The sequence below is a fragment of the Buteo buteo genome, chromosome 2 (assembly GCF_964188355.1).
Source record: "Buteo buteo chromosome 2, bButBut1.hap1.1, whole genome shotgun sequence".
NCBI lineage: Eukaryota > Metazoa > Chordata > Aves > Accipitriformes > Accipitridae > Buteo > Buteo buteo.
Window position 1 is genome coordinate 59,249,425 of NC_134172.1, and position 27,271 is coordinate 59,276,695.

General features: G+C 40.2%; 1 protein-coding gene across 4 annotated transcripts in view; it reads right to left on the bottom strand.

The window, feature by feature from the left end:
* Positions 1–297: 297 nt before the first annotated feature.
* The window catches only part of TRANK1 (tetratricopeptide repeat and ankyrin repeat containing 1), a 58,168-nt gene continuing 31,194 nt past the window's right edge, over positions 298–27,271 (bottom strand). For all 4 annotated transcript variants that reach the window (XM_075056571.1, XM_075056581.1, XM_075056589.1 and 1 more), the window contains 12 exons: positions 24,344–27,223; positions 23,554–23,753; positions 22,941–23,078; positions 19,117–19,257; positions 18,270–18,426; positions 17,024–17,112; positions 12,217–12,320; positions 10,426–10,558; positions 8,800–8,945; positions 3,967–7,043; positions 2,406–2,507; positions 298–1,160 (listed from right to left, as the gene is read on the bottom strand). In XM_075056571.1, coding sequence (XP_074912672.1) covers positions 1,048–1,160; positions 2,406–2,507; positions 3,967–7,043; positions 8,800–8,945; positions 10,426–10,558; positions 12,217–12,320; positions 17,024–17,112; positions 18,270–18,426; positions 19,117–19,257; positions 22,941–23,078; positions 23,554–23,753; positions 24,344–27,223 — 7,280 coding nt within the window. In that variant the 3' untranslated portion in view covers positions 298–1,047. The remainder of the gene's footprint in view (positions 1,161–2,405; positions 2,508–3,966; positions 7,044–8,799; positions 8,946–10,425; positions 10,559–12,216; positions 12,321–17,023; positions 17,113–18,269; positions 18,427–19,116; positions 19,258–22,940; positions 23,079–23,553; positions 23,754–24,343; positions 27,224–27,271) is intronic.

Consider the following 27,271-nt stretch of genomic DNA (forward strand, 5'->3'; position numbering starts at 1 on the left):
TGGCAAAACGTAATTATTCAAAGAGTTTGTTATGTGTACAAAGTGGCTCCCTTTTCAAGACAAAACATTTCAACAACTAAATAATACTCCAATTATGTTTAACATGCAAATGCATTAATTTAAAAGGTTGCTAAAGGAGACTACAGTTTGTTGGCAACATTGAAATCCCAGAAGTAAAACAGTGTCAGTATGAACTGACACTCTGGACCCAACTTGTAAATCTCACTCATGCAGTCAGTCACATACAGCTTTCAGAAAGTATTCAAAAAATAAGACAAGATCAAGTGATTTTAAAAATCTTACAGGTTTTATAAAAATGTTATTATACATTACAAAAAGCCTTTTACCAATTAAAACTTACAAAACACTTAAAATGTCTAATAGTCTTTTAAAGAAAGATTATCTGTATTTCAATATGTACAGGTAACAGTTTATATCAAAACTTGATCAAATAGAAGACAATCCATAACTTTCATACCTATCTAATTAGACGTATGAACACTGTCAAAAAGACGTGTTTAGAAATTACTGTCCTTGTCTATAAAAATAGAAAAGAGAGATACTCTAAGTATCTCACCTGAAGACTCAAAAATTTCCAAACATAACAAGACTCAGAACACAGCAGGTTTACAATGGTAACCTAAAAACACCAATTAAAACCTCTTAAAATCAGAGAAACTAAAAACACAGAAACTATTTTTCTGAGTATTCCAGCTCAGAAGAATGATGATGTAAATTAACAGGGAAGAAGAAAAAGAAGACTGGAAAAATACCCCTGAGATAAGGCAGAAACATTATTATTTTTTCTACTTGTTTGTTTCTTTGGCTTTTTGTTACTCGCAAGCTACCACATAGGTTTGAAAGGAAATTTGTCCTGTGGTAGGTTTTAACAGTTACATCATCACCACATAGGTAGTTATTCTGACACAATACAAGTGATACAAAAAATAGCGTAAGTTGCTCTTTTTCTTCAGACTCTTCCCATTTCTGACCCCAATCCTCTATTTTTCTTTTTAACAATTTTTTAATCCTGCATAATTTTTCTCATTACCATTTCCCACATCTTCCTTTTTTTCTTGAGGGTTTTTTATAGACAAGTTCTTCAAAAGTCATGCTTTCATCTTCTACTTCATTTTCCAAGTCTCTGTCATGCACAAAGCCTATATTGAAAACAAGAAATTAATGCAGAATGGAAAACCCCAACACCTTTTCCTCTTAATAATATGACAAGCTATGTCATTGCTATTTTATATGTCAGCAATATACCTTCATGTGTGTATAATCATGTTTCAGAAGTATTGGGCTTAATATGACAATGTGCCTAAGAACTCTGCTAGGAGGCAGAGACTGCTAAGCCACTGGCTGCACTTGTAATTAATTTTTACACTGAAAATCTGTTTCTATTGTTACTGCTTTTGACTTTTTTAAGAAGTATGTCTCTCCTCTCTCAAGGTTCAGATTCAGCAGAAAATACATAAGCTTACTCACTTGAAGGACAAACTGTATTGCTGCTTGTGAGACTATGAGAGCGCTCCTGTGTAGTCTTATTAACTATATCGTTCTTGGAATAAGACGGTGTTAACACAAGACTTTATCACAATCAAATTTTCTAAAATAGAGCTACTTTAATGCTTTACATATAGTGCAATTTGTAAGCCTGATCACTTCATTGCTGCCTTTTTGTGCAACTGTTGCAATCCCACCACCTAAATATATGCTTAAACCTAAACATACCAGTAGGCACAATGAAGGCTTAAACTTGTCCTCAGAGGTCTGTGATGCAATAGACTGCATCAATGTATGTTACTTTTAGTGTGAAACCAAGTGAAATGGAAGTGAAAACAAAAGAAAACCAACTGCATATAATATTTTTCCACAGAACTCCTAAAAACAAGCTAAGGATTAGTTCTGTTAGGAAGCTAGTTTCTGAGAACTTGGATCCACACTGCCCATAAATGCACTGCTGCAGCAGAGTTAAGAAACAGCACTGTCTTATTGGTGAAGATGAAGTTAGCTTCTCTTCTGTGTCCCCCCCTCCAGGTTTCTATCCTGAAGGCTGCACTTGAACCATAGTTATGTGCACATCTGTGCGTGCCTGTGTGCGCAAACGCATGCATATTTTATGCAGGCTGGGATACACTGAGGGCCGGGGAGGAGGTTTGCTCCATTCTGGCCACCCTGTAACCAGCTGCGAGGCTCATGCTCTGTTTTAAAGAGCCACTGAGGAAGGACTGGTTAACTCATGTTTTCCAGAGTGCCCCGATGGAGGTGCCTGTTTCTTGTTGCCTAGAGGGTAAGTGAATATCCACAACACTGCTGACTTGGAGACTAAAGTGATGCTAAGAGACCGTTACGGAACAGTGATCTCTAGGGGGCACAGAAACCTGTGTAATTTGAAAACATACCTTCTTCTTTTATCCTGTGAGAGTCCATTTTCTTCAGCCACTTACGAGCCTCATCAATGGTGGCAACCAATTTGTTGGCATGTTCGGTTATTATTTCTTCAGCTGAAATGGAGCACAATTAACATTCTCTAAGAACACTAGTGGAGAGATGGACAGTGGCTAAAAGCCAAGCACAAAACCAAGTTACACAGAGCTGTGTTGTATGATGATGCTGCAAAGCAAGAAGTCTCAGCTATCAGTGATCTCACAGGCAGGCAAATTCACTACTGGGGATGAAGATGCTGTATGTATTACTTCCCATTCCAATGAACATTACTAGCACTATGAGAGGAGAAGCTCTCCATCCTTGTGCTGTCCCTTTTAAGGTATACCTGAAACTCCTGCAAACATTCTGGTTTATCTGGTTTGGGTATTAAAGTTCCTGGCTTTCATTGCCCCTCTGAAATTATATGAGTCAAAGTAAAACATGGACCCAAAACGTTGCAGCCCTTGCTTAACTGTGCCATTAAGGACCTGAAAAATGCTTGTTATAAAGTGAGGAAAAAGTAATCTCAAAGGCAAATAATTTCTGTAAACATATTTTCACTGAGTGGAAAAACAAGGTAACATTCATCAAGCAATTGTCATAACAAAATCCACTATTACCTAATTAAGCCTACTACATCTATCATATTCATCACCATCATAGTTCATTGACCCTAAAGCCAACTAAATAATAAGCAAAACTTTATGGAGTTCATCCATATGTAAAAGCTTTTCACTAGGAGTAAAGAAAAAGCTTACACATGAATACCACTATTCAGTTACAAATTTAACGTATTTCACTGATCACAGCAGATGAACATATCAAATATCACAGTTTTTCGCTACTGTCAGATATCACAGGCAAAGTGACAACTTGACAGGGTTGGTGGATTTCTACAACTAAAGCCAGTGACAGTGTTTTGATTTAAGATGTCACTTTCCCACAGCAAGTACCCCAAACAATTTTGCTCCTAGGCCACTCATTCAGTGGTTCAATTTCACTTGCAAAATCAGCATAGAATAATGCTTCAAGCTTATGAAGGGAAAAAAAAATCAAATATCAAAATATGTATCTCTTAAGTACCATAGTTTACTGGACTTCATAATACCAGGGTTGCCTTTGAGTGCCTGACACCCCACAGATTTGTAGTTAAGTATCCACTTTTATTCAGCCCTAACAAAATTACAAGTTCAAGGGCAGACTAGTCAGAGATATCCTTAACCAAAGACTCTAAGTATTCATAACACTCTAGCCCTACACATCCAAATTACTATGGCTGGCAGAACTAAGTAAGTACAAAATAGTATTCACTTTACCCATACTATCTGATGTATCACTTTGTGTTTGGAAAAGGTGAGAAAATATTTTTTAGTACTTTCAACTCTCTCGGTTCTTCTTTTCCTCAGCTACCTGAAATACCTGGACACACCTTTCCCTTGACCACATTAAGATTTTCAAATGGAACTTTGTCAGGTCTAGAAGTTTGGCCACAAATGACATACTAAATTGTTTAAAAGAAAACTGGAAAGGTCCTACCTTTAGCCCAGGCTTTTCTCTCATAGATTTCCTCTACTGCATCTGAAATCTTCTTAATATTCTCTTTGATTTTTCTCTGGCGTAAGTTGGAACCTTCTTTATATGCTAAGTAGTCTCGGGTGTAAGTCTTTTCTGTAATGGCCTCCACTACTTCCAGTCCATCATATATTATAGGATCTATCTTTCTTCTAAAAAAGTCGGCGTAGTATTTGTAGGCAATGTTATTATTTTTGTGTTCATCTGTGTTTCTGTGCTCTACATAAGCCTCACTGGCCACAGAAACTGCATTTCCTTCTGCATGCAACTTTTCTTCCCCGCTGATCTCTGTTGGTGTCACAGCTTCAGAAGTGTCTGCCTCCATGTTTTCTGACCGGCTGAAATAGTTCTCAGAGCTCTGGATAAATCTGACTCCACAGAGGTCACACTGGGTTTGGTCAATATCTGCTTTTTTGAAGATCTCTGATAAAAATTCCTCTCCTTCCATTGCAACAGGCTCAGCTTTGGAGCAGGCCTTCCTTTTCCACTTCATGCATAGAAAAACAAAATGGAAGACACGTCGCAGCTGGCGTTGAGCAGATGCTTTCTGCTCTTGCTTCTGTTGCTTGCTGAGTGCAATGACTTCCAGGGGATCCTTTTGGTCCTCTAAGCAATGAACCCTTTCAAGTTCCTTTTCTAGCTCATCAGTGTATTCTGTCTTATCCAAAGAGGTCATAAACCTGTCAAGGTTTATGGTTTCATACAGGATGCCCCGTATGGGTGGATGCCCCTGAGTGTATGCAGAGTCCCACTTCCATCGGCAGTCAACCAAGTACTCTGCATCTCGCTCTGTCAGCAGCTCTTGCAGGCCTGCAGCGATTTCTCTTACGTGTGTAGCATCACTCACTTGTTCCACAACCCTTAGCAATCTTTCAGGCACTTTAGAGGGAGAGTCTTTTCTCATTGATTTCAGCATCACCTTGATTTCAGGGAAGTGGTGGCGTAAGAGGGATCTATATCTAGAATTCTGTACCTGGTCAGCATTCAGTAACATCACTAAGCACAGCACTACGGTCCGCTCAGCCTCCCCTGAAGTTATGCAATCAGGATCCTCGAAAGCATCCAGAAGGACATTGAACTTTCCATGAACTCCACACAAAACTTCTGCTAGATAACAGAGATGAAATCTGAAATTCTGTACAGCTACATATGCATCCTTTGGTCTATACTCCTGTATAATAGAAAATGTGTCTCTAAGTTCTTTGTTATGGTCCTTGCTTCTGAACAAAAACTCCCAGTAATGAATGAGAGCAATGTAACTCTTCGGAAAGCAGAGAGTAATGTTCTTGGAGAGACGCATCAGGACAGCACAACAGAGCATATACTGGAATTCCAACAACATCACCGTGTTTCCTATGCTTGGAATCAGGTATCTTGTGCATTTCTTGACCAGGACATTCATAAAACGGAAAAAAAACCTTTTACAGTTTTCCGGGTTCTTATGAACATAGAATTGCTCAAGTGAATTTTCAAGAAGTCGAATGAAGCACAAGTGCGTTCTTCCTGCATTTTCGGCATTTTTGTCAGGCAGCAACATACCATGTCTGCCCTCTATTCCTTTGGCCCTTCCTCCTTGGCCTTTACTCTTTGGGGAGTTTTTTGCCTTTGACAACACAAAGTTTAGCTCTTTGTTATAATCGTCCTCTTCCTTAAAAAGAAGTTTCTCAAATTCCTCAGGATATCCTGAAGATAAGATGAAAACTTGCATAGCCCTTAGCCACAAGTCAGTTGATTCTCTTCTGGCTGCAGTGTCTTCATTTTTAAACTTAGATGTGATGTACTCCTTCAACACTGCTCTACAGGGTTTGGAAATAATGTTACTGAATTCCAGTATTTCTTTGCATGCCTTTGGGTTCTCAGACAGTATTCTCAAATGAAAATGATTAGGAAAAAACATTTCTAGGAGGGCTTTACATGATGCATATTTGTCAGCAGTCAAAATATCATCAAAGCTTTTGCACTGACTCAGTAGCTCTTTAGGGAAAGTGCGTGTGGCTTCCAACAGCAGTCCGTTTATTGCCACCAGATGCATTTTACACTGAAATATTGTCTTTGCTTCATGGCGCAACAAGGGCTTATGGTAATCCTCACAGGTTTTATCTTCACAGTTCAAGCCAACAATGAACTTCATACAAATACCAGGGTAATGCCTGTTCAGTAACACATGGGTGATAGAGCACAACCTGCTTAACAAGTGCTGTTTCAAAGCTGATTTTACCTCCTCTGTGCTTACTGAGAGATCACCTTTTGTCTTCCTCTCTTTTAGACTTGGCTTGTCTGGCAAAAACTTGAGAATGGGTTCAGCTTCATTTTGAGACACCTGGCAACTGTCACCTGTTGGGACAATCCCAAAATAAGCAAAGCATGACTTCACCATATCTTTCTCCGCATTGGTGGCTGCTTTCTTCAAACCCCTAACCAGACTCAGAAGAGCCATTAAGCCACGCGTTGCCATAAAGAGGATGTTCTGGTTATGAGTGCTGCAGCGAGATAATGCAAAGAGAGCTTCAACTGCACCAGCAGAGTGATTCAGAGAGAGGAACTGACAGTATGCATTGCTCAGCTTTGTGAAGTCTCCCTTCAGAGTTCCCTGCAAAAACACAGCCTCAGCAATGCCAGACTTCTGCTCAGTTTGTTCACAAAGTTCGAGGGCTTCTCTTAGGATGACCTCCAAGTCCACCAGGTCCGATTCTGAACAGCGAGTCACACCGGCACGTGCTGCAGCAAGCAAACACAATGCACGAAATTCTTTTATAGCTGTGAGGTTGGCTGCTTCCAGAGCAAACCCGTGTTGTTTCATTAACTTTGCAGCTTCTTCCTCTCGACCTTCCCTTTTCAGCAAGTCTGCTGTTTGGCGCAAGCATCCACGAGACTTCAGAAACTCAAGCTGATCCTCTATATCAAGTTTTGAGAGGACTTGCATCATTTCCTCAGTTCTGTTCATACTCAGGTACTTTGCAGCTGCTTCCAAATACAACTGATTTGCTGTACATGAGAGTTTGGAAATCATTTGTCCTTTTGTATTTAACATCTCTTCATATCTGAAATAATAGATACATCAATTTACTACCATAGATGACTAACCTAGGCAAAAAACCACTGCATTTTTAAAAAGCCCCTAAAACACTAAACAAATAGCTGCCCCCAGAAGCCCTTCCTTCAAAAAGGCCAACTATTTCAAATTATATGTCTGTCATGCGAAAAACAATCACAACATCTGAAAAGATCTAGGGAAAGAATTTAGTTACAGCATAAGGCTGTCTGAAGCAAGATCATTAAAACTTCTGGTACAAAAAAGATCACAAGGTTTATGGCATTAGTGAATCTTTCTCCACGCTGTCAAATCACTGTACTAATTATTTTAATCATATTTTGCCAGTGATAATCTTCTGTTTATTAAAGTTAGCCTCAATATAGAATGGTTGTTTACATGAACAGAAGCCAGAATGAAATAAATGTGAATTTCAATAAATTCTCCATGTACCAATATAGATAATATTATGTAAAATTTACATAAACCGGTCAGTTTAGAGAACTCTTTCAATTCTGTCATGTGGATCTACATATACTTTGCTGCTTACTGAGTGCCTGAGCAAAGTACCTGGTTGCATCTTTCAAAACATGCACTTTAAAACACTCAGTTATTAATTATTATTGGCTGACGTGAAATTATTAAGATATCTCCTAAGCCCGTCTTGCAAAAGTATTCTCTCCTGTACACTGAGAATGAGTAATTTTTTCCTGATGAGTGAGTAAATTATCATTAGCCTTTTATTATCACCTTTTTCATGATATAAGTGGGAGTGCAGATTTTTCTACCTATGCTGAAGAATTTGCATGAATGATTTGGGGTTGCTGATTTAAAAAACCGTTAGTTGGTAAGGTGACTTTAATGCTTTAACTTTTTGATCAAACTATCTCTACATATTTAATAAACTTTAATCCTTCAAAGAAAAGTTGCCATTACTAAAGGCACTTCACAAAGGATTTCAGTGAAGGTGTGTAACTGTAGGCCTTGCTAGAATTCTGACTGGTGTACATATTCTTTAAAAGTCATCAATCAATTTAGGTGTAAAGAAGGGTGTGGACAATAAATTAACCTTTTATGTAATAATGTGCTAATGAGGTCACAGGGATGGTGCCAGATGCAAAGTTTTGTCAAAAAGATACTAATAAAATCAGTTTATCAAGCACAGTGCAAGGCAGTTCTTAACTGCCCTGAGCCAGTACAGGGGGCATGGTACAGAAAAGTTCACCTCAGAGAGTGGGACCAAGAAACTGTCAGGCAGCACAAGCTGCTCATTTAAATTACTGTTCTTTGCTCTTAAGTTAGAGATTTTGAGAGACAAATAGTTCATTTGCCACAACGACTGCTGCATTATATACCATACATCTAATGGTTATAATCCTACAGAAGTCAGTGACTAACTGGCTAAATCCGTTACTATTTCACCCTTAAAAGAGAAGTACTTAATACTTCCATTAAATGTTTTTGTCATATTTACCATGAGAACCTAGTTCAGAGGGCTGGCTGAAGAAGACCTTGCGTGACTAGTAATACAGACTGGAAAAAATTCCCAGGAAAATAAAGCTAGTTACTGCTCCAGCTGTGAATACATTACAATGCTTTCACCGTGTTGTCATTACCCAAGTGAGAATTCTGACAAAGTTAACTTCATGTAAAACAAAGTCACCAGCCAAGACTCTAGTGAAAATTTTATGGTGAGCCAGCTATATTATGCTGAATCTGGAAATGGAAAAGAGAATTATATTCCAATACCATCTTGGAAGACATACCTTTCAACTGCCTTTGCTGCCTCTTCATAGAGTTCTTCCTGACAATACATTTTAATTGCCAGATCAAACTCCTCAATTTGTTCGTAACATTCAGATGCTTCTTTGTAGCACTGGCTTTTCTGATAGTAAACTGCAGCATCTTTCATCTGCAATGTAGAAGTCAGTAATGAAACTGAAGTGCTCCAAAGAGTCATAACTACAGGAACAGAAAAAATTTAGTAATTCCATCATGTAGGTGTCTCAGAGACACACACTTTGATAAAATGTAATTAAAGTATCTGAATATAATCAAACACATATTAAAGTAACTGTCCTGGTTTCAGCTGGGATAGAGTTAATTGTCTTCCTAGTAGCTGGTACAGTGCTATGTTTTGAGTTCAGCATGTGAAGAATGTTGATACCACTGATGTTTTCAGTTGTTGCTAAGTAGTGTTTAGTGTAGAGTCAAGGATTTTTCACCTTCTCATGCCTAGCCAGCAAGAAAGTTGGAGGGGCACAAGAAGCTGGCACAGGACAGAGCCAGGGCACCTGACCCAAAGTGGCCAAAGGGGCATTCCATACCATGTGATGCCACATCTAGTGTATAAACTGGGGGGAGTGGCAGGGGGGGGAATCAACGCTTGGGGACTAACTGGGTGTTGATTGGTGGGTGGTGAGCAATTGCGCTGTGCATCATTTGTACATTACAATCCTTCTATTATTGCTGTTGTCATTTTATTAGTGTTATTATCATTATTAGTTTCTTCTTTTTTGTTCTATTAAACTGTTCTTATCTCAACCCAGAAGTTTTACTCCTTTTCCCGATTTTCTCCCTCATCCCACTGGGTGGGGGGGGAGTGAGTGAGTGGCTGCGTGGTGCTTTGTTGCTGGCTGGGGTTAAACCATGACAGTAACCATCATTAAAACTGAACAGATTTAAAAAAAAACTTCAAAATATTTGTGTCCGAAAAACTAGAATGTAAAATTAAAGGTATTATACAGGATTTCCAAAGTACTTTTTATTCACCCAGCTCTGCCTGTTGTTAAAAAACACCACACACACACTTCTGTTGACTTTCAAACTTCTCAGAATCCACAGGATTAAAGTAAAACAGTTATGGATGCAGAATGGGAACCCTAACCTTGTATCTTAAGTATTTGGGAACAATTACTTTACATTCTTGTAGTGAAAATGCCCTGCAAATAAAAAATGTTAAATATCCTCATACACTTAGAAAATTGTTAGTACATTACTTAACCCTTGCAAGTTTCAAGGTTTCATTTAGATGGCTGTCATCAGTGAAGTTTCAGTATCATCAGAGTATTGAATGAAGTTACAGCTTAAGTTTCATGAAATCAGTCATTGATTAACTTTCGATTGCAAAGCAGAAATGACTGATGGTGACATCAGAGAAAAGCCAAAGAAATAAACCTTGACTGAGAAATTGCATCATTATCCTCTTCCTTCCTCTTCTGGCTGTTCTGTGACAAATGCTTCCTCTTGAACAGCCCAGCTTAAAGAGCTGTTTTAGTTCAGCTACTACCATGTCACAGAAAAGTACTATTACCTTATGCGTAGTATGAGGGGAAAAAAAGCTGTAGGAAAAGGAAAGTGGTAAGGAAAGGATAGTTTAGAGGATATAATACCTTTCCTAACTTTCTACACAGTTCTGCACAAAGCCGGAACTCCTTTGACTGAAACAGACATTTTAGTGATAGTTTTGGTTCTCCACATTCCAAGTAAGTTTTAGCCAATGTCATATATTCCATCTGTTTTTCCCTGTAGAAAGTAAGAGAAAATTACCGCTTACATCCAAATTAGCTTTAGTATCACATTATCTGTCACTGAATCCAACCAGCACTGACATCATGTGTTCCTCTTCATAAATAACCTGATGAGGTATTACCTTAGAATTAGTTATATTTTGGGCTGAAACTGTTCTGTCCAGAAGTCTGTTCCAGAATCAAACTGCTCTGGCAGTAAAAACCTTTCTTGGTTTTTTTTTTTAAATTCTCAAACTAAAGCATACTAGTGCGGTTTTGTGCTGCTTCTCTTTTCTAACTTAACTTGCTCCTTCTTCCTTTCTGCTGTTTAGCCCCAATGCCATTAAAGACAACAATCAAATTTGTTCTCAGCCTTTGTTCTATATAACTAAACAAGTCTAGCCTTTCCGGTATCATCGCAGTATGTCTATTTTCTTTCCAGACCTATTCTGAATTAATCATCCTTGAGCCTGGAGGATCAGAACTGTAGAGAGCATTTCATATCATAGAGCACGCAGGAATCTTACTTATGCTTTGTACATCAGCATTAATACACCTACTAAAAAAAAAAAAGCCACTTTCACAGCTTCATTATTACATATGTTCTGTCAACTTAACACATCCCAACATACCCAATTTCTTCCCCACAAATTTTATCCAGTTGACAAGCACCCCAGCTTACAGCCAACTGAAAAAAAGTTTTTTCAGTCCCATCAACAAACTCTCTATGATCATGAAATTTTATGAGTATCCTTATACTTCTAGCCAGGGCCACTAATATAAAACAGGTAATTAAAAAAGGTAAAACCTTGATTATCTCCAGTAATAACATTTCTCCAGACCTTCCCCCTTCTCCTTTGACTGCTAGCTTCCTCTTCTCTAGTCATTCCTTACCCACTGTGCTATCACTGCTAGTTTTTGGCCTCCCCAGCATGAACAGGAATTAATTCACTTAGGTCTAGAGTACTCGCCATAAAGTTTTTTCCTGTCCTATTTGAGACAAATCCCAAACAGTTTTTCAGCCTCTTCAGGAAACTGCAAACTTTCTCCCTTGTCAAACCCTTCAGCTATTTTGCCCAGCTGACAGCATGAACTAAATGATTCATCTCACAATCTGTCCCTTTAAAACTGCCCTTTGGTTCAGAGCTAGTTCTGCTTGTTTAATTTAGATTGACTCTAACACTAATTTTGCCTCAAAGCTCACTTTTTGTTAGCAGCTTTTCTTCCCAAATGTACAACACCATTCCTTCTTCTTTGTTAAATGAATATGCAGTGGGATTAACGGGAGTTGAGCACTGCTGATGGCATATGCTCTTCTAACTATATCTAAGAATATAAAGCTTCTTGAGGTAATGCAAATCCTGTTGCTTTTCTCTCACATAACCAGTAAGCCCTTTCAAGGGCCACATTTGGTTTGGACAGCCTATGGCATACAACTGCTTTCACTACTCCCCAAAGGGAGCAGTGCCCCAGATCCTGTTGGAGCTGTGCTAGACTTTCCAATTTCTTAAATCCCTTTTGCCACCCACAAACAAAGAGGTGAAGACACCTCGCCTGTGTGGTTCTCCGATGTCTCCAGTCCGGTCCTGCAACTGTGGTGGGAATCTTCCCCTGCACACACCCATGAGGTCTGGCACTGCAGAATGACACTCGTTCATCTGTGTTTATGCTTACCTGGGGCTGCTTTTCTTTGAGTGCACTTTGAGAACAGCATCGTGTGCCAGGGCCAGTTTTGACTTCTCAGCTGCTCCTCCCTTTTGGTAACATTTGGCTGCCACCTGGGGTGAAATCATACGCAGCATTCACACATGTGCATCCAGCCCATGGCTTATCACATAAAAGCAATACTTTATTTTACAGTCACTGTAATGGAAAATAGAAAGACTGGCAGGGTGCCTGGAAGAAGGAAAAGGTAAAACATTGCAGTGTATTTTTCAGGACAAAAAGAAAGGCTTTAAAGTCAGTCCACATGTGACTATCACAATTAGAATTTTAATTACAATGTTTTACATGGAAGTAGTTGTCCTGGTTTCAGCTGGGATAGAGTTAACTGTCTTCCTAGTAGCTGGTACAGTGCTATGTTTTGAGTTCAGTATGCGAAGAATGTTGATAACACTGATGTTTTCAGTTGTTGCTATGTAGTGTTTAGACTACAGTCAAGGATTTTTCAGCTTCTCATGCCCAGCCAAGGCACAAGAAGTTGGCACAGGACACAACCAGGGCACCTGACCCAAACTGGCCCACGGTGTATTCCATACCATCTGACGTCCCATCTAGTTTAGGAACTGGGAAGTGGGGGCAGAGGATCACTGCTCAGGGACTAGCTGGGTGTCGGTCAGCGGGTGGTGAGCAATTGCCCTGCGCATCATTTGTACATTCCAATCCTTTTATTACTACTGTTGTCATTTTATTAGTGTTATCATTATCATTAACAGTTTCTTCTTTTCTGTTCTATTAAACCGTTCTTATCTCAACCCAGGAGTTTTACTTCTTTTTCCCGATTTTCTCCCCCATCCCACTGGATGGGGGGGAGCGAGTGAGCGGCTGTGTGGTGCTTAGTTGCAGGCTGGGGTTAAACCACGACAGTAGTGAAAGCAAAATTCCTGGTAGGCTGATAGAACGAATAGCACATGCAATTTGAATGATGGCCTAAACCATTAATTGGTAAGTCACCAGGCATCTACCACATAAATTCTATTAATAAAAGTTAGGAAAACCAATGTATGCAAAGTTAAATTGAAAAGCATGGAACACTTATTCGTGCTTTTACCATACCAGGCCCTTTCTGTGATAAGCTAAAGGGAATCAGCGGGAGCTACCAAGCTCCTAGCAAGGTTTGCTTCATTATCACCTTGCTCATTCTGCAACACCATTATTTCTTTATTCTATCCATTAATTTAGTAATTGCTTCTGTTTGGAAATTGCATATTGCAAGCCACTCTTAGAACTGCCAAATTCACCAGATGATAATTTCTTCTTAATGTACCAATGATAAGCAAAGATCAGGGTTATAAAGAAAAAAGAACAGCAGATAATGCCGCTAATACATTTCAGATTTGAAGATTAAATTTTTTCAGCTGTGTGGTTTTTATCTTAACACTTTTCTGTCCATTTAGGAAACTGCCTTTTTTTTTCCAAGGGGAGATAAAGACTGTCTGTATAGTGGCAGGTGATTATTTTGATTTTTGCCTTGTTATAAATATCTATTTTCCATACAAAAAATTATATGTTGCTATCAGCAAAAATTGGAAGCTTTCCTTCTGCCATGATCAAAAAAGGCATCCAAAATTTTATTTCATAGACTCACAAAATATCTCAAGTTGGAAGGGACTCACAAGGATCATCGAGTCCAACTCCCTGCTCCTCCTTACCTAAAACTAAACCGTATGACTGAGACCATCGTCCAGATGCTCCTTGAACTCTGATAGGCTTGGTGCTGTGACCACTTCCCTGGGGACCCTTTTCCCATGACCCACCACCTTAGTGAAGAACCTTTTCCTAATGTCCAATCTGAACTTCCCCTGATGCAGCTTCATTCCATTTCCTCGTGTCCTATCACTGGTCACCAGACGGAGGAGGATCAGCACCTCCCCCTCCACTGCCCCCGCTCCCCGTAAGGAAGCTGTAGACTGCAATGAGGTCACCCCTCAGCCTTCTCTTCTCCAAGCTGAACAAACCAAGTGACCTCAGCTGCTCCGCCTAAGTCTTGCCCTTGAGAACTTTCACTATCTTCGTCACCCTCCTCTGGACACACTCTAATAGTTTAATGTCCTTATATTGAGGCACTCAAAACTGCAGGCAGTACTTGAGCTGGGGCTGCGCCAGTGGAATGTAGAGTGGGACAATCATCTCCCTTGACTGCCTAGCTACACTGTGCTTGATGCACCCCAGGACATGGCTGGTCCTTTTTGCTGCCATGCCAGGTCACACTCTTAGCTCATATTCAACTTGCCATCAACCCAAACCCCCAGATCTCTTTCCGCAGAGCTGCTCTCCAGCCTCTCGTCCCTCAATTTGTATGTATAACCAGGATTACCCCATCCCAGGTGCAGAATCTGGCACTTGCTCTTGCTAAATTTCATACAGTTCATGATTGCCCAGCTCTCTAGTCTATCCAGATCTCTCTGTAAGGCCTCTCTACCCTCGAGGGAGTCCACCACTCCTCCTAGTTTAGTATTGTTGGCAAACCTACTTAATGTACATTCAATTCCTTTGTCCAGATCATTTATAAAAACATTAAAGAGCACTGCACCTAAAATTGAGCCCTGGTGACTGGCCACCAGCCTGATATAACCCCATTTACTATAACGCTTTGAGCCTGACCCGTCAGCCAATTGCTAACCCAACATATTATGGACTTGTCTAGCTCTGTGCTGGACATTTTGTCCAGAAGGATACTGTGAGAGACAGTATCAAAAGCTTTGCTAAAATCCAAAACCACCACATCTACTAGCTTCCCTTGGTCAGCTAGATGCGTGATCTTGTCATAAAAAGAAATTAAGTTGGTTAAGTAGGACTTTCCCCTTGTGAACCTGTCCTGGCTATGACCAATGACTGCACTGTCTCTCAAGTGTTTTTCGGTAACTCCCAGAATTTTATCAGGCACTGAAGTGAGACTGAGACACCAGGGTCTTCCTTCTTACCCTTCTTGAAAATTAGGACAACATTTGCCAGCTTCCAGTCGATTGGGACCTCTCCAGACTCCTAGACTGTTGAAAAATAATGGAGACAGGTCCCGCAATAAAATCAGCCAGCTGTTTCAGTACCCTGGAATGAATCCCATTGGGACCCATAGACTTACGTGCATCCAGCTGGAGCAGCAAGTCTCAAACAAGTTCAGTCAGCTGGGAGTTTATCATCCCCCCAGTCACAGTCTTGCAACCCAGGGCTCCAGGAGTCCCAGGGCCCACCATCGGTGTTAAAGACAGAGGTGAAGAAGGCATTAAACGTCTCTGTTTTGTCTACGTCCCTATTTGTTAGGTGACTGACCTCATCAAGTAATGGACCAATGTTATCTCTGATCCTCCTTTCACTGTTAACGTATTTAAAAAAAGCCCTTTTTGTTATCCTACACAGTGCTGGCCAGCTTGAACTCTAAACAAGCTTTGGCGGCATGAATTTTCTCCCTACAGTGCCAAACAGCATCTCTGTAGTCCTCCTGTGCCACCTGTCCTTCCTTCCAATGTCCATACCACTTTCCGTTTCTGCCTAAATTCTAGAATAAGATCCCTGCTCAGCTAAGCTGGCCTTCTGCCTCACTTGCTTGACTGCTGACACTTTGGAATCGCCTGGTCCCGTGCTCTTAAGAGATGACTCTTAAAAAGTGACCAGCATTCCTAGACCTCAAGATCTTCAAAAGCAGATTCCCGGGTGACCTTACTAACTAGCTCCTTCAGCAGCCCAAAGTCTGCTCTCCCCATATCCAGGGTCAAAGTTTTGCTGGCAGTTTCTCTCCTATCACCAACAATTTGAAACTCAACTACTTTGTGGTCACTGTGACCAAGACAGCCACCAATCACCACTTTGCCCATGAGTCCCTCTCTGTTTACAAACAACAAATCTAGGAGGGCAACTTTCCTAGTTAGCTCCCTTAGTACCTGCACCATGAAGTTATCTTCAGCATGCTCCAGAAATTGCCTGCACCTGTTTGTGTCCATTGTATGGTATTCCCAGTTGCTGTCTGTCCCAAATCAATGCTGGCTTCCCAGCTGACGTCTGAGAAGTTAAAATCACGCATAAGGACAAGGGCAGTTGGTCTGGAGATATCCCTTAATTTTTTGCAGAATAATTCATTGGTGGTGTTGTCCTGACTGGGTTTTGCTTCCATTCCATTAAGTGTCATCCCATATCTGGATTGTAGTAACTACCAATTTAGGAAATAAAAGACTGTAAAATCTCTATGTTCTTTAAATAGCGAGGGAATGAAACCATCATTTTGCTACTCTTTCTGTGGTCTTCTTAGTGCTCCCTTGGTTCTTACATGCTGTTCCTTAATGTGTTTTGTACCCATCCCTAATTACTGTCCAAAAAACCATAAAAGGGCTCTGAGATCATCACCCAAATCAATATACTTCCAAGAAATGTTTTCATTTTCCTGCAGTAATGTGTAATGATATTGTCAAGCACATGGTTTAGATTCACAAATTCCAGTCAATGCCAGTTGTTGCTAATAATTGTTTTTTCCAACCATTTTTCGTTCATGCACATTAAAATGTTTTTCCCTCGTTGAACTGCAAATTTCGAAGCAGTGAATTTAAGATTACAGACAATAGGCTTGCTCTCCCTGCTTACTTCTTGCAAGTCATTTACAAGTAGTCTGTAGACACCTACACAACTACAAACCATAAACTAAGACTGCTACAGAGCAACTAAAGGTATACAGATAATTTTATAGATGCAAAGAAAAAAACAAAAAACAAACAAAAAAAAAAGGTTTCAGAATAGACAAGAACCCTTATTTCAGATAAAGATATGCTCCTACCTCCCAGAACTGATGTTTAGCATAGTAGTCTCCCTGTGCAATCCATTCTTCTGGAGTTGAAGTTTTAGCAAACATGCTGTCATCTAAGTCTAGAAGGTCAGGGGTAATCATTTTATGTTAGAATGGATAAACCACAGAAACCACTTACGTACCAAAACTAAGCATTAACATCTCATAATACTCCAAACTCTAAGAATTGTGCTCACGTCAGTAATGGTAACTATTAGTTAAATACATTTTATCCTTCTCAATCAGCACTGAAAATCAACAAATTGAGTTTGGTTTTGAAAGACCTTTAAAAATCATGCTTGTTTTTTGGACAAAACTTTGAGTAAATCCCCTGCCTCTATAGAAACCAAATTCTTTCATTTGATAAATCTCTTTTAGCTGGGATGGTTTTCCATGAACAGCCTTCATTACTATGCAGATGTGACAGATGCATTCCTCCTGTTCAAACTAAGTGAACTTTGGTCCAGGCAGATGCTCAGCAACTAGGCCTATTAGTTAACCCTATTGTGTGAGGCTATCAGTGAGAACACACCACCAAAACAAACAAAAAAAACCCAGTTTGGCTGGAGACTGGGATGGTAAGTGGCTGAAACTGTATAAACACAGCAGAAAATCTGACTACAAATCAACCACTTTATGCTATAAATATCTGCACTCATCACGGTCCTTTGAGCTCTGGCTGGCTGAGTGGCAGTGATCTCCTGTTGAGTAGGGACACCTTTCAGGTAGGGTTACACCTCGAGGCTGAGCAATCCCTTACCTGACAGCAGGCATCGACAGGTTGGTAAGTGACATTTTTGCATGCATGTAACATTTAAGATACGTATAGTAAGCTTATGTGACAATTTTTGTATTCCATACTAACTTTAAGTGTAGTTAACAGTAGAGTATTGACTGCCAATCCATCTGTACTTATTAAATATTTTACATACCTAAATTTACTGGTTAGAACTCAATAAACTAACTACTAGATCAGATCTGTCTGAATGATCTCTGACTCTTCTCCTGCGACAGCAGGAAAACTTATATTAATGAATTAGCAATGAAGTTATGTATTAACATATACAACTGACCTTTACAGACAAAAGAAATAAGACCCACTGAAACCAGTGGAAAATTGCGAGGGCAGTTATCGATGCAGAGTGTTAGAAGGACAAAGGAATTTAACCTTCTTTATTATACAGCCTAAAAGCTGAGCAGACTGTCCTGTTTGAGTCTTGTTTTAGGATAACTTTACCTTTCTTTTCATCTGCTTTGACAACCTGAACAAATTCTCTTTTGATGAAATACTTAAAAGCTGGAGCCCGTTTATCACTGTCTTCATCGAAAATCCAAAGATTGACTCTGGCCCTTGTAACGGCAGTATACAATTGCTTTAGTTCTCCATTCAGCATCTGCAGCAGAACAAAAAAAAAAAGGCAACACACTGAAATAAAATAAAATAAATGAAATGCCAGATGAGCTAAATTGTTAGAAAGAAACATACTTTGCAGTTATAAGAAAACAGCTAATATATACAGAATGTATAAGAAATAAGAAAGTATCTTTAAGTAAGCAAGTCTAAATATTAAATATGTGATTTTTCAATTACATAAACTATTGTCCAGCTAATTTGCAAGGAACTACTGCTACAGCAAATCTAGCAGCTATAGGTGTGACAGTCCTTTTTCTTTCTAATCACTTGCACATATAATTATTCATTTCTTACCATACAATCCTGAAAATATCTGACTCACTCGATTCTAAGAAGTTTCATAATTTTAAGAGTGACACCGATCCGAAACGAGACTGAAGTAATAATAAATATTGACAGGCTGATTGCTATTTGCTTTAACCACAGCTGTTCTGTAAATACACCTGTCTATTACAGATAGTTTTTGTTCTGTTATCAAATTATATTTGCAAAAAACCTCTTATCTTTCAAAATCAAGATTATATTATACAAATGTGAACAACTACCAAAAAGATAAAGCAACCTCGATAAACACAGAACTACAGGATAAAAGAATTTCTTGAAGAAATTTCCCTACTTTTAAGATTTAAGAATTTAGTTCATCCTATTCCCAGGGTTACCAAAAACTCACCTTGTACATTTCTACATTAAAAGGAGTTCTTTTCTGCATACCAGTAGCATCCTCTAAAGGCATTTCGATTAGCAATTTGCTTCCTACTTGCACATCCGAATCAGGAGTATAAGAAGAAATTATCTTCCATTCTTTACTAGCCTAAAATGTCAAGAGAATGAGGTTTACTCATATGCAGCAATCACTACTAACCACATATGCAAAATATAAGGTCTTATGTTGTGATAGACCAATGCATCCCCACAACTGAAGAAGGCTCAGAGGAAATGAGTGGGGGAAAAAAATTATCTCAGGGAAGAATGTAAAGAATAACCACCAATTTTCATCAACAAAGCTGAACTTCATCTCAACGCAAGTGGGACTCTAGGGTAACCTTTGTTTGAGATACATGTCTGTACCAGGTGGTCATCAGGTTGAATAAACAACTTTCCCTAAAATAGCTAGTAGAGAGTAATGTCCCCCTGAGCTGCCCAGACCAACGTGGGGCAAAATGAATACATGGCTCAGTCCAACAGAATGTGTAAAAACTGAGCAACAAACAAACACCTGGAAGAGTGCAACTGGCTTGAGCTGGCTTCAAGTTCTGTATTACTTCCCAGGGACTGGGGATGCCCAGCATCATGATGGTGGAGCACATAGGAACCACTAAAGGGAATCACATTTGTATTGTGATTCTGCTGTATACTGCCATTGTTATATTATGCTTGCCTTCTGATTAAGGGATACTGCTATATCACTCTTCTAAATCCAAATCACATGCAATGCCTAATATATCAAATAACTAAATTTGATATTAAACATGAAAACCTCCTTGGGTGAACTATAAATTTTCAACTTGAAGATACAACCCTACATGGCCCACCTATGGGGAAAAGGAGGAAATCAGGTTACCCTCACCATGGACGAGGTTCAAGGTTTAGTCCCAGGGCCAGGGATTCTCCTACAAACCCCAGTACTGCAACAGGCAGACTCACTGTGGGGGTACACTGATTGCTGGACCAGGCAGCTCCCTGCCAGCTTGGGGCAGGGTGAAAGGTAAATGGTGGTGGGATAATGCTCATGAGCTGCAATCTGTTGTGCTAAGATCTGCTATCTAAAACATGTTGGATTGATCTTAGCCTGTTGGTCAGGATGGGCAGCCACCAAGTCTCCTTGGCACTAGAAGACTGATGAGCTCGGTGAGTTGCAGACCAGCTGGTGCACAACTCACCAACCTCCTTGTCACTGTAGCACTAAGGAGACTTGGAGCAAGGAGGATCCAGACAAACAGAGCCAAGTGGTTGCTGTCCTTTGCCTGGTGCCCTGACAAGGCAGTTCTCTGAACAGGGACCAGATCATTCACCTTGGCAGGAAAAGGCAGCAGATTAACAAGAGGGACATTTGAGACATCATCTTTGGTTTGCAAGTCATCACCAGTGCTTGTGTAAGCCATGACGTGGTAGAGCCCATGGACAAAACAAAGGGGTTGAATCCATGGAGGTGGACCCACCAGTATCCCATACAGGCATATATTCTCACCCTCATGGTGTCCAGGCAAGAGGGCTGGTGATTCATGTGATTAATGTATTAAGGTCACTGTACAACACCAGTAATCACTAGTGCTGGTCTGAGCCAGGGAGCAGAATGGCATCTGCCAACGCACCCCCTTGGAAGAAGGCTCAGAGATGAGCAAAAACCCGCTCATGGGGAATATCTAAAAAAGCCTGGTCAGTGAATACTGGACTCTGACATGTGTACATCTGAGAAATGTCTATAGATATGCACAGACATACTTAATATATGTTAAGTGTGGTGGCAGATTGGTGGTGTGCACTCTCATGCCATGTAACAAATGCCAGCTCCTTATCACACCACTATGCAGGTTCCTGAACCCCCACAAAACTAACAACCCAGAAAATCCTAAGTATATTTTAAGTTGTTATGTTCACTTTTTCCCCTTTTTGGTATTTAATTGAAACCTGATTACATAGTGCCAAGTTTCTGAGGAAATGAAAAATACTCATAATAAGGCTGAAGCAGCTTCTTTTTTAATCTATGTAGTTCAGAGCTTTAAGCAACCTGATAGAGGTTAACTGTCTTCCTATGGGGAAAAAAATGTAGGAAACTTTTCTTGCAAAATGTATTTTGAAGTTAAGATTGCAATAAATCATCAATCAAAACATTCCTAAGCCTGTCATAGATTACAAAATAACAACCAGCTACTGGTATCATTTTGGTCAACAGCTTGCTGGGTCTTGGGGGTTTGGGTTTTTCTTGCTTTCAGATTCTTCATTCAAATCTGCTTCTTGAAACAAGACTCATTTCAAATCTCATTTTCAAGCCCAATAAAAAGAAAACCCAACACATTACAAACAGCACACAGCCACACTTGCTGTGTTTACAACAGTTCACACATTCAGCTTTTCAAAACCAGAATACCTCAGGGTGAGCTGCTTTCTTGCCTACTTGTTTAACTGCTCAAATCAACTCAGTTTCTTGGGACTCGCAGGAAAACAGAAGAATTGTATGAAAACAGTTCTCCAGGCCTGACATACTAGGTTAAAATGCTCTACACAACTCAACTCTGTTAAACTGATTTTGCTAAATTCTGATAAACGGTTCACTGTTTTTTTCTGAGTACAACTTGCATCACCAAATCCAAATCAACTTTGAGAAATCTACCATGACAGCCAGTATTGTACTATCCGCGAATCTCAGACAGATACAAGGTCATTTACCTCAAGCTCCTTCCTTCTGCCCTCATCACATAACGTACACTAAGCTCCACGAAAAGCCACCAGTAAGCTGCCCTCAGTTTTCCTGTGGTTTTCATCTGTTGAAGACCATATCTGAGACACTGTTTTGAAGGCTAGAGGCAGAGATGTTCACACTGAATGTTTAATTGCAGAGCAACTAAGTAGTGGGCATTCTCGAGTCTCTGCAGGCATGTTCAGTAAGGATGCTGCCTGCTGCCTGGCTGGGGGCGGGAGTGGGGTGAGGGGGGCTCAGTGATGCTCCAGCAACAACAGGGAGGCTGCTGTGGTTGATAGCTCTTTGCAAGGAGCCTCGAGGACCACACCCCTGGCAGGTCTGGAGTTACAGAAAACCCTGGAGAGACAGGGTCTGAGCTCCCCAGACAACCACAAAGGTGGAAAAAGGAGTACATAAGAAATACAAAACACAACACCTCCAGGAAAGAAAGTCTTCTTTATCTGAAGCCATTCTATGGGCGATGGTCTCTGCTATAGACTGTGGGACCTTCTCAAGTTTCCTGACAACTCCTGAGCTAGGCCAGAATGAGTTTTCTGGAGCTAAGTTGTGGATGGCTACAGAGCACGCTCCTCCCCTGCCTCAACCACATACACACACTATTTGATTCTAAACATAATTGTTTTACAATTTTTTGCTGATGCAAAGCAAGGGGTCTAAGGTGCTTTTTTGGGACCCAGAACTCCAGTATAAGTTAAAAAGTATGAGAGGGTGATGGAGTGTCCCTCCACCAACTGTTTTGACCTGAACAGGGAGCAGCCAGGAAGGACATGCCATAAGCTAGCGCAGTCTTGGTATGCAGCAGAAGTGTGTGTGTGTGCATGCGTGCATGAACTGCTGTGTGAATCCCAAGGCTCTCCCTTAAATTGCAATAGCCAACCTGAAGGAAAATGCAGCACTAAGGGAAGACAGTCTCAACTCATAAACCTATGAGCCCTGTTTTCTACTGTGATGCAACCACCCATCTTCAGAGGAAACAGGGAATCCTTCCCCAGCTTAAAGCCAATTAGACCACATGTAAAATCAAGACTTAAGAAAAAATGAAAAAATGCAGAAAATGGCTAAGAATTATATACCTCTGAGTCTGTGAAAAAGTTGTAAAGGAGTACATCATCAAATTCCAAGCCCTTTGCTTCATAAACTGTCAGTACAAGTGCTAAACTAAGTTCCTCGGGTATCTTCTCCTTTGCAGTTTCATTTGCCACTAATACCACCTGTCATAATATAAATTAATAAAAAGAATGTATTAGGAAGCAAAAAAAAAAAAAGGTAACAGTTGCATAGAGAAAGCATACAAACATGTCACGATAATGCAAGAGCCTTCTCAAAAACAGGCAACATTTAACTTGGACATTCCAGCACACTCCGCAAAAAAGGTCACAAAGCTGCCACTAGAAGACTGACAAATGCTGGTATGTGCAGACAGCTGTAGATCTGGTGTAAGTAAATCTGGAGTTAGAGAGGAATGGGACAGGCAACACCTGATGCAAAAAAGAACAGAAAGAGCCAGACGTGTATTAAGAAGAAACAGAAACCAACACAATAAAGGTTTCTAAGTTTAAAATGCATAATTTATCAGTGAGATACATGGGCTTAAAAAAGAAAGTTGTGGGCAGTCCATATAAAATGATGATTTAGAAATAAAGCTGGAAGAATCTGCAAAAAGCCATATACCCAAGAAAAACAAACCTGATGCGCTCCAAATTCAATGGGCTGTGTTTTCCTTTTGTTGCCCCTCAGCAGAATTGCTAGGTCACTAACACTGCAGGACTCCAAGACCGTAGGTTTCGGTCCATCAAAGAGACCGCAGTCCTTAGGAAGCCGATCAAAAGATTCTGGGAAATAATGCTGAAGCAAATCAACCACTCCAGATGCTAAATGGAGAATACCTGTAATAAGCAGAACAGAGACTTTAAACTTCAGTCTGTCTCACACACTCTCGCAAGCACACTTTTAAAAGATTTTGTTCGAATGTTGAAATCGAGAAATATCATGACAAAAACACTAATCAAGAGAAGAGAGAAGCTGTAAGGTCCACTTTGTTTCTGCCATTTTGAGTGGCCTCATTCTTGGGCCTGGAAAGACCAAAAGCATGCTAGAAAGGCTTAGCAGCATCCTCACAAAATGAAGGTCATAAATAAGAAAAGCAGAAGTAGCACACCAAATGCTGCAAAGTCTAGTGATTTAGGGATGGGACAACAGAAATGGGTACAATTATTTCAGTTTTCCTTCAAACAAATACCATCAAAACATGCAGTAAGCATGAGTGTTCAAAAAATGACAATTTAAAAATGTTCATTCTGGGTTTTCCAGTTGAGGTGTCAAAATACAGAATTTGCAAATCAGAAAAAGCTGACCATCTGATCTCTTAAAAAAATAGGCCGCTTAAAGATGCTTTGAATTGGCCAGTAAAAAACTTCAATCATTAGTGATATCTGAAGAGCCCAGGCACAGATCATAAATAAATTTGTTACTCTACCTGAATGGGACCTGTAGTTCTGGTACAACTGATATATCCTTTTCGGTTTTCTAACACGCTGCTTCTTGTTCACGGAGTTCTTGCTTGCATAATGAAACAATGACCTCAGATCACTAAAACGAAAAGCAACTCCTTTCATTATGCTCTGGGCAGTGTCACCAGTTAGAAACATGGCATTAGGATCATTGATGCATTTCATTAACAGTGCCAGCTCAGCTTGGGTGAAATCCTGTATCTCGTCACCATAAAATTCATGGATGGACCATGGCAGCTCCCTGAGCTTTAAGAGTCTTTGAGATAAATTATACAGCAAATCTTCTTCATCGAAGTAACCTCTCTGTGATCGTATCTGTTGATAAAGACAAAAGAGGTGATAGATTTCACTCCTGTCTTCTGTGAAATTCGGTGATCTCTTTCGGCCTAGCTTTTTGTACTGCTCCTCAGTAAGTTTACCTCCAGAGCAACTCAGTGCCTCAAAAGAGCCTTTCAGAAATGATTTTATTTCTTTCCAAACCAGTGCTGGATTGTACAAGCTTTTACCTTTTATCATTTTTGGCCATATTTCATTTGCAAATACATCATAAGTCACAAAAGTCCGAGGATCACTTTCCCTAGAGTACACATCTGCAGCTCCTTCATCATCACCATGTTCTGCTTCAAAATTACTTTCTTCTTCCTCATCTTGCCAATTTGGTACAACCAAGTCTTCCCGAGGACTCCAACCAACAATGATTCTTTTAAGGCTTCCATCCTCGTTTCTTGGAAAAAATGGGTCAGGCATGGATGCATCCAGTAACAGCAATAACTGCTTGGAGGTGACAAACAGAGGAAAATTTTCATCTTTAATGTCTTGTAGCTTGTGAACATTTGGCTCCAGAGGCTTGAAGTGACTGGTTACCTTGGAAGACTTGCTAAGTTCAATGAAATTTTTCTGAACCTCCTGGCACAAGACGGGATTTTTTGTCACAAAGATCTGGTGCAGGTGCTCCAGCCTGTTCAATGCTTCTGCACTACACATTTCGTCTTCTTCATGGTCATCACATGAATTCATTTCTGCACCAGCTGTGCCTGCAGGAAAATTTTCATCCTCGCTGTCCCGGTCTTGCTCGTCGCTCATCTGTTCCTCACTTGAATCATCACTGTCCTGTTTTAGTTCACTCTCTTCCTTCTCTAACCCAGCTTTTTCAACCTCACTGCACTGTCTTTGCTGCCATGTTTGCCTCTCCAGCAGAGGACCATTTGCCAAGGTGGATTTTTCCCAGTACGAATAGAATTTCTTCCAAAGCCTATACAAGCAGCAAGTCGTCTTTCCTGTCCCACTTCGCCCTATTAAAATGATTGGTTCCATGGGCTTTGGATTGAGATCAATTACTGCATACTCCAACTCCCCAACCCTGAAAGGATATTCAACAGAAGAATGTACATCATTTATAATGTTAAGCGCCATGTTAGTACTGAAGCTGTGAAATTTCATTATATTGTATTCCAACTCTGCTGCACTGGCTGGAGGGAAATACTCAGGTATGGTATGTTCTTTTGACTTTTCCGCCTCTGGGTCTTCAACATAACAACGTGGAACACGCTTCTGTGTTGTCACATTGTGGTTCTGACGTCCTTCATTTATGCCCTTGAGCTTTTTCCTCAAGATGCAGGATAAACCACGATTGTAGGAAATACATATATTATCTAAGACACGGTTCAGCTTGCAGTGGTCAAGAACAATGGCCCAAATTCTGATTATTTCCGTGTAAACTCTACCAGATTTTTCTGGAAGACATTTTCTCTGTTCTGTCTCCATGATCGTTTCCGCACTCTCGCTGCAACGAGGAGAAAAGTCAATTGCAAGTTCCCATAGCATTCTTGCACCTTTGCCCAACTTGGCTTCATACAGCTGGATATCAGCTTTCAAGTGTTTCAGTGGCTTCTGAAGGCCCCTAGTCCATTCCCCATTGCCAAGCTGCTTAATTGTCATTATAGTTTTAGTTTTCAGATAATGAGGCACACCTTTGCTGCCCAACGTCTTCAGCATTTCAGGAGTGCACTCTATTTCCCAGGTCATATTATCAAACTCCTGCACATATGCCTCAATATCCAGAATCTTCCCCTTCTCTTCCTCTGGTTCTTCCTTCTCTCCATCAGGCAGGTCCATACTAAATTCCCCTGCTCCCTTCTTTTTCTCCCAATCACCTCCTTTTCCTTCAGGATAAGCTATGCTTCCACAAGGTTGCAAGGACTCACTTCTTTCCTCTTCCAAATTAGTCTTGGCTGAAGATGGCTTTTGTACCAGAGGATGATCCTTTCTCAGGGTGTCACCCAATTTTAATTGCTGAATTAAAGCTGTGATTGCCTGCACTAGACTTTCCTGCAGCGTTAAGGGGCTATTTATTCCTTCTGTTTCCTGCTTTGCCAACTGATCTTTTTTTGTCTTTACAGAACACAGGGTTTTTAAATCATTATGCACTGCACTGCCAGATGGTGCCTTTAATGAGGACCCAGATGAAGAACGCCCTGTGCTCTTTGGCTGTGAAATCTCAGAGGCTGGAATGGGCTTAGATGTTTTAACTGACTGCCCTGCTATATCCTGCCTGTACTTCTTTTTCTCCAGTGTAGCATTATTCCAGGCAAGTAGCAGTGGGTCATTTTTTTTAATTCTATGCCTCACATCTCTTCCTAATTTGTTTTTTATATTAAAGTTAACATCAAATTTTGCCAATGACTCCATTATTCTCTTAGCCTGTTTTGAAAATCCTCTCTGAAAAACAACATGCATCACTGTATTTCCATTGTCATCTTGTATGTTTGGATTAAGATATGGAAAGTCAGAAGGTCTTGAAGCAAAGAGATCAAGCAGATAGTTCAGGATGTTTAAACCAGTGCCATCTGAAAGCAAGAGAACAAATAAAAATTAAAACAAACAAACAAACAAAA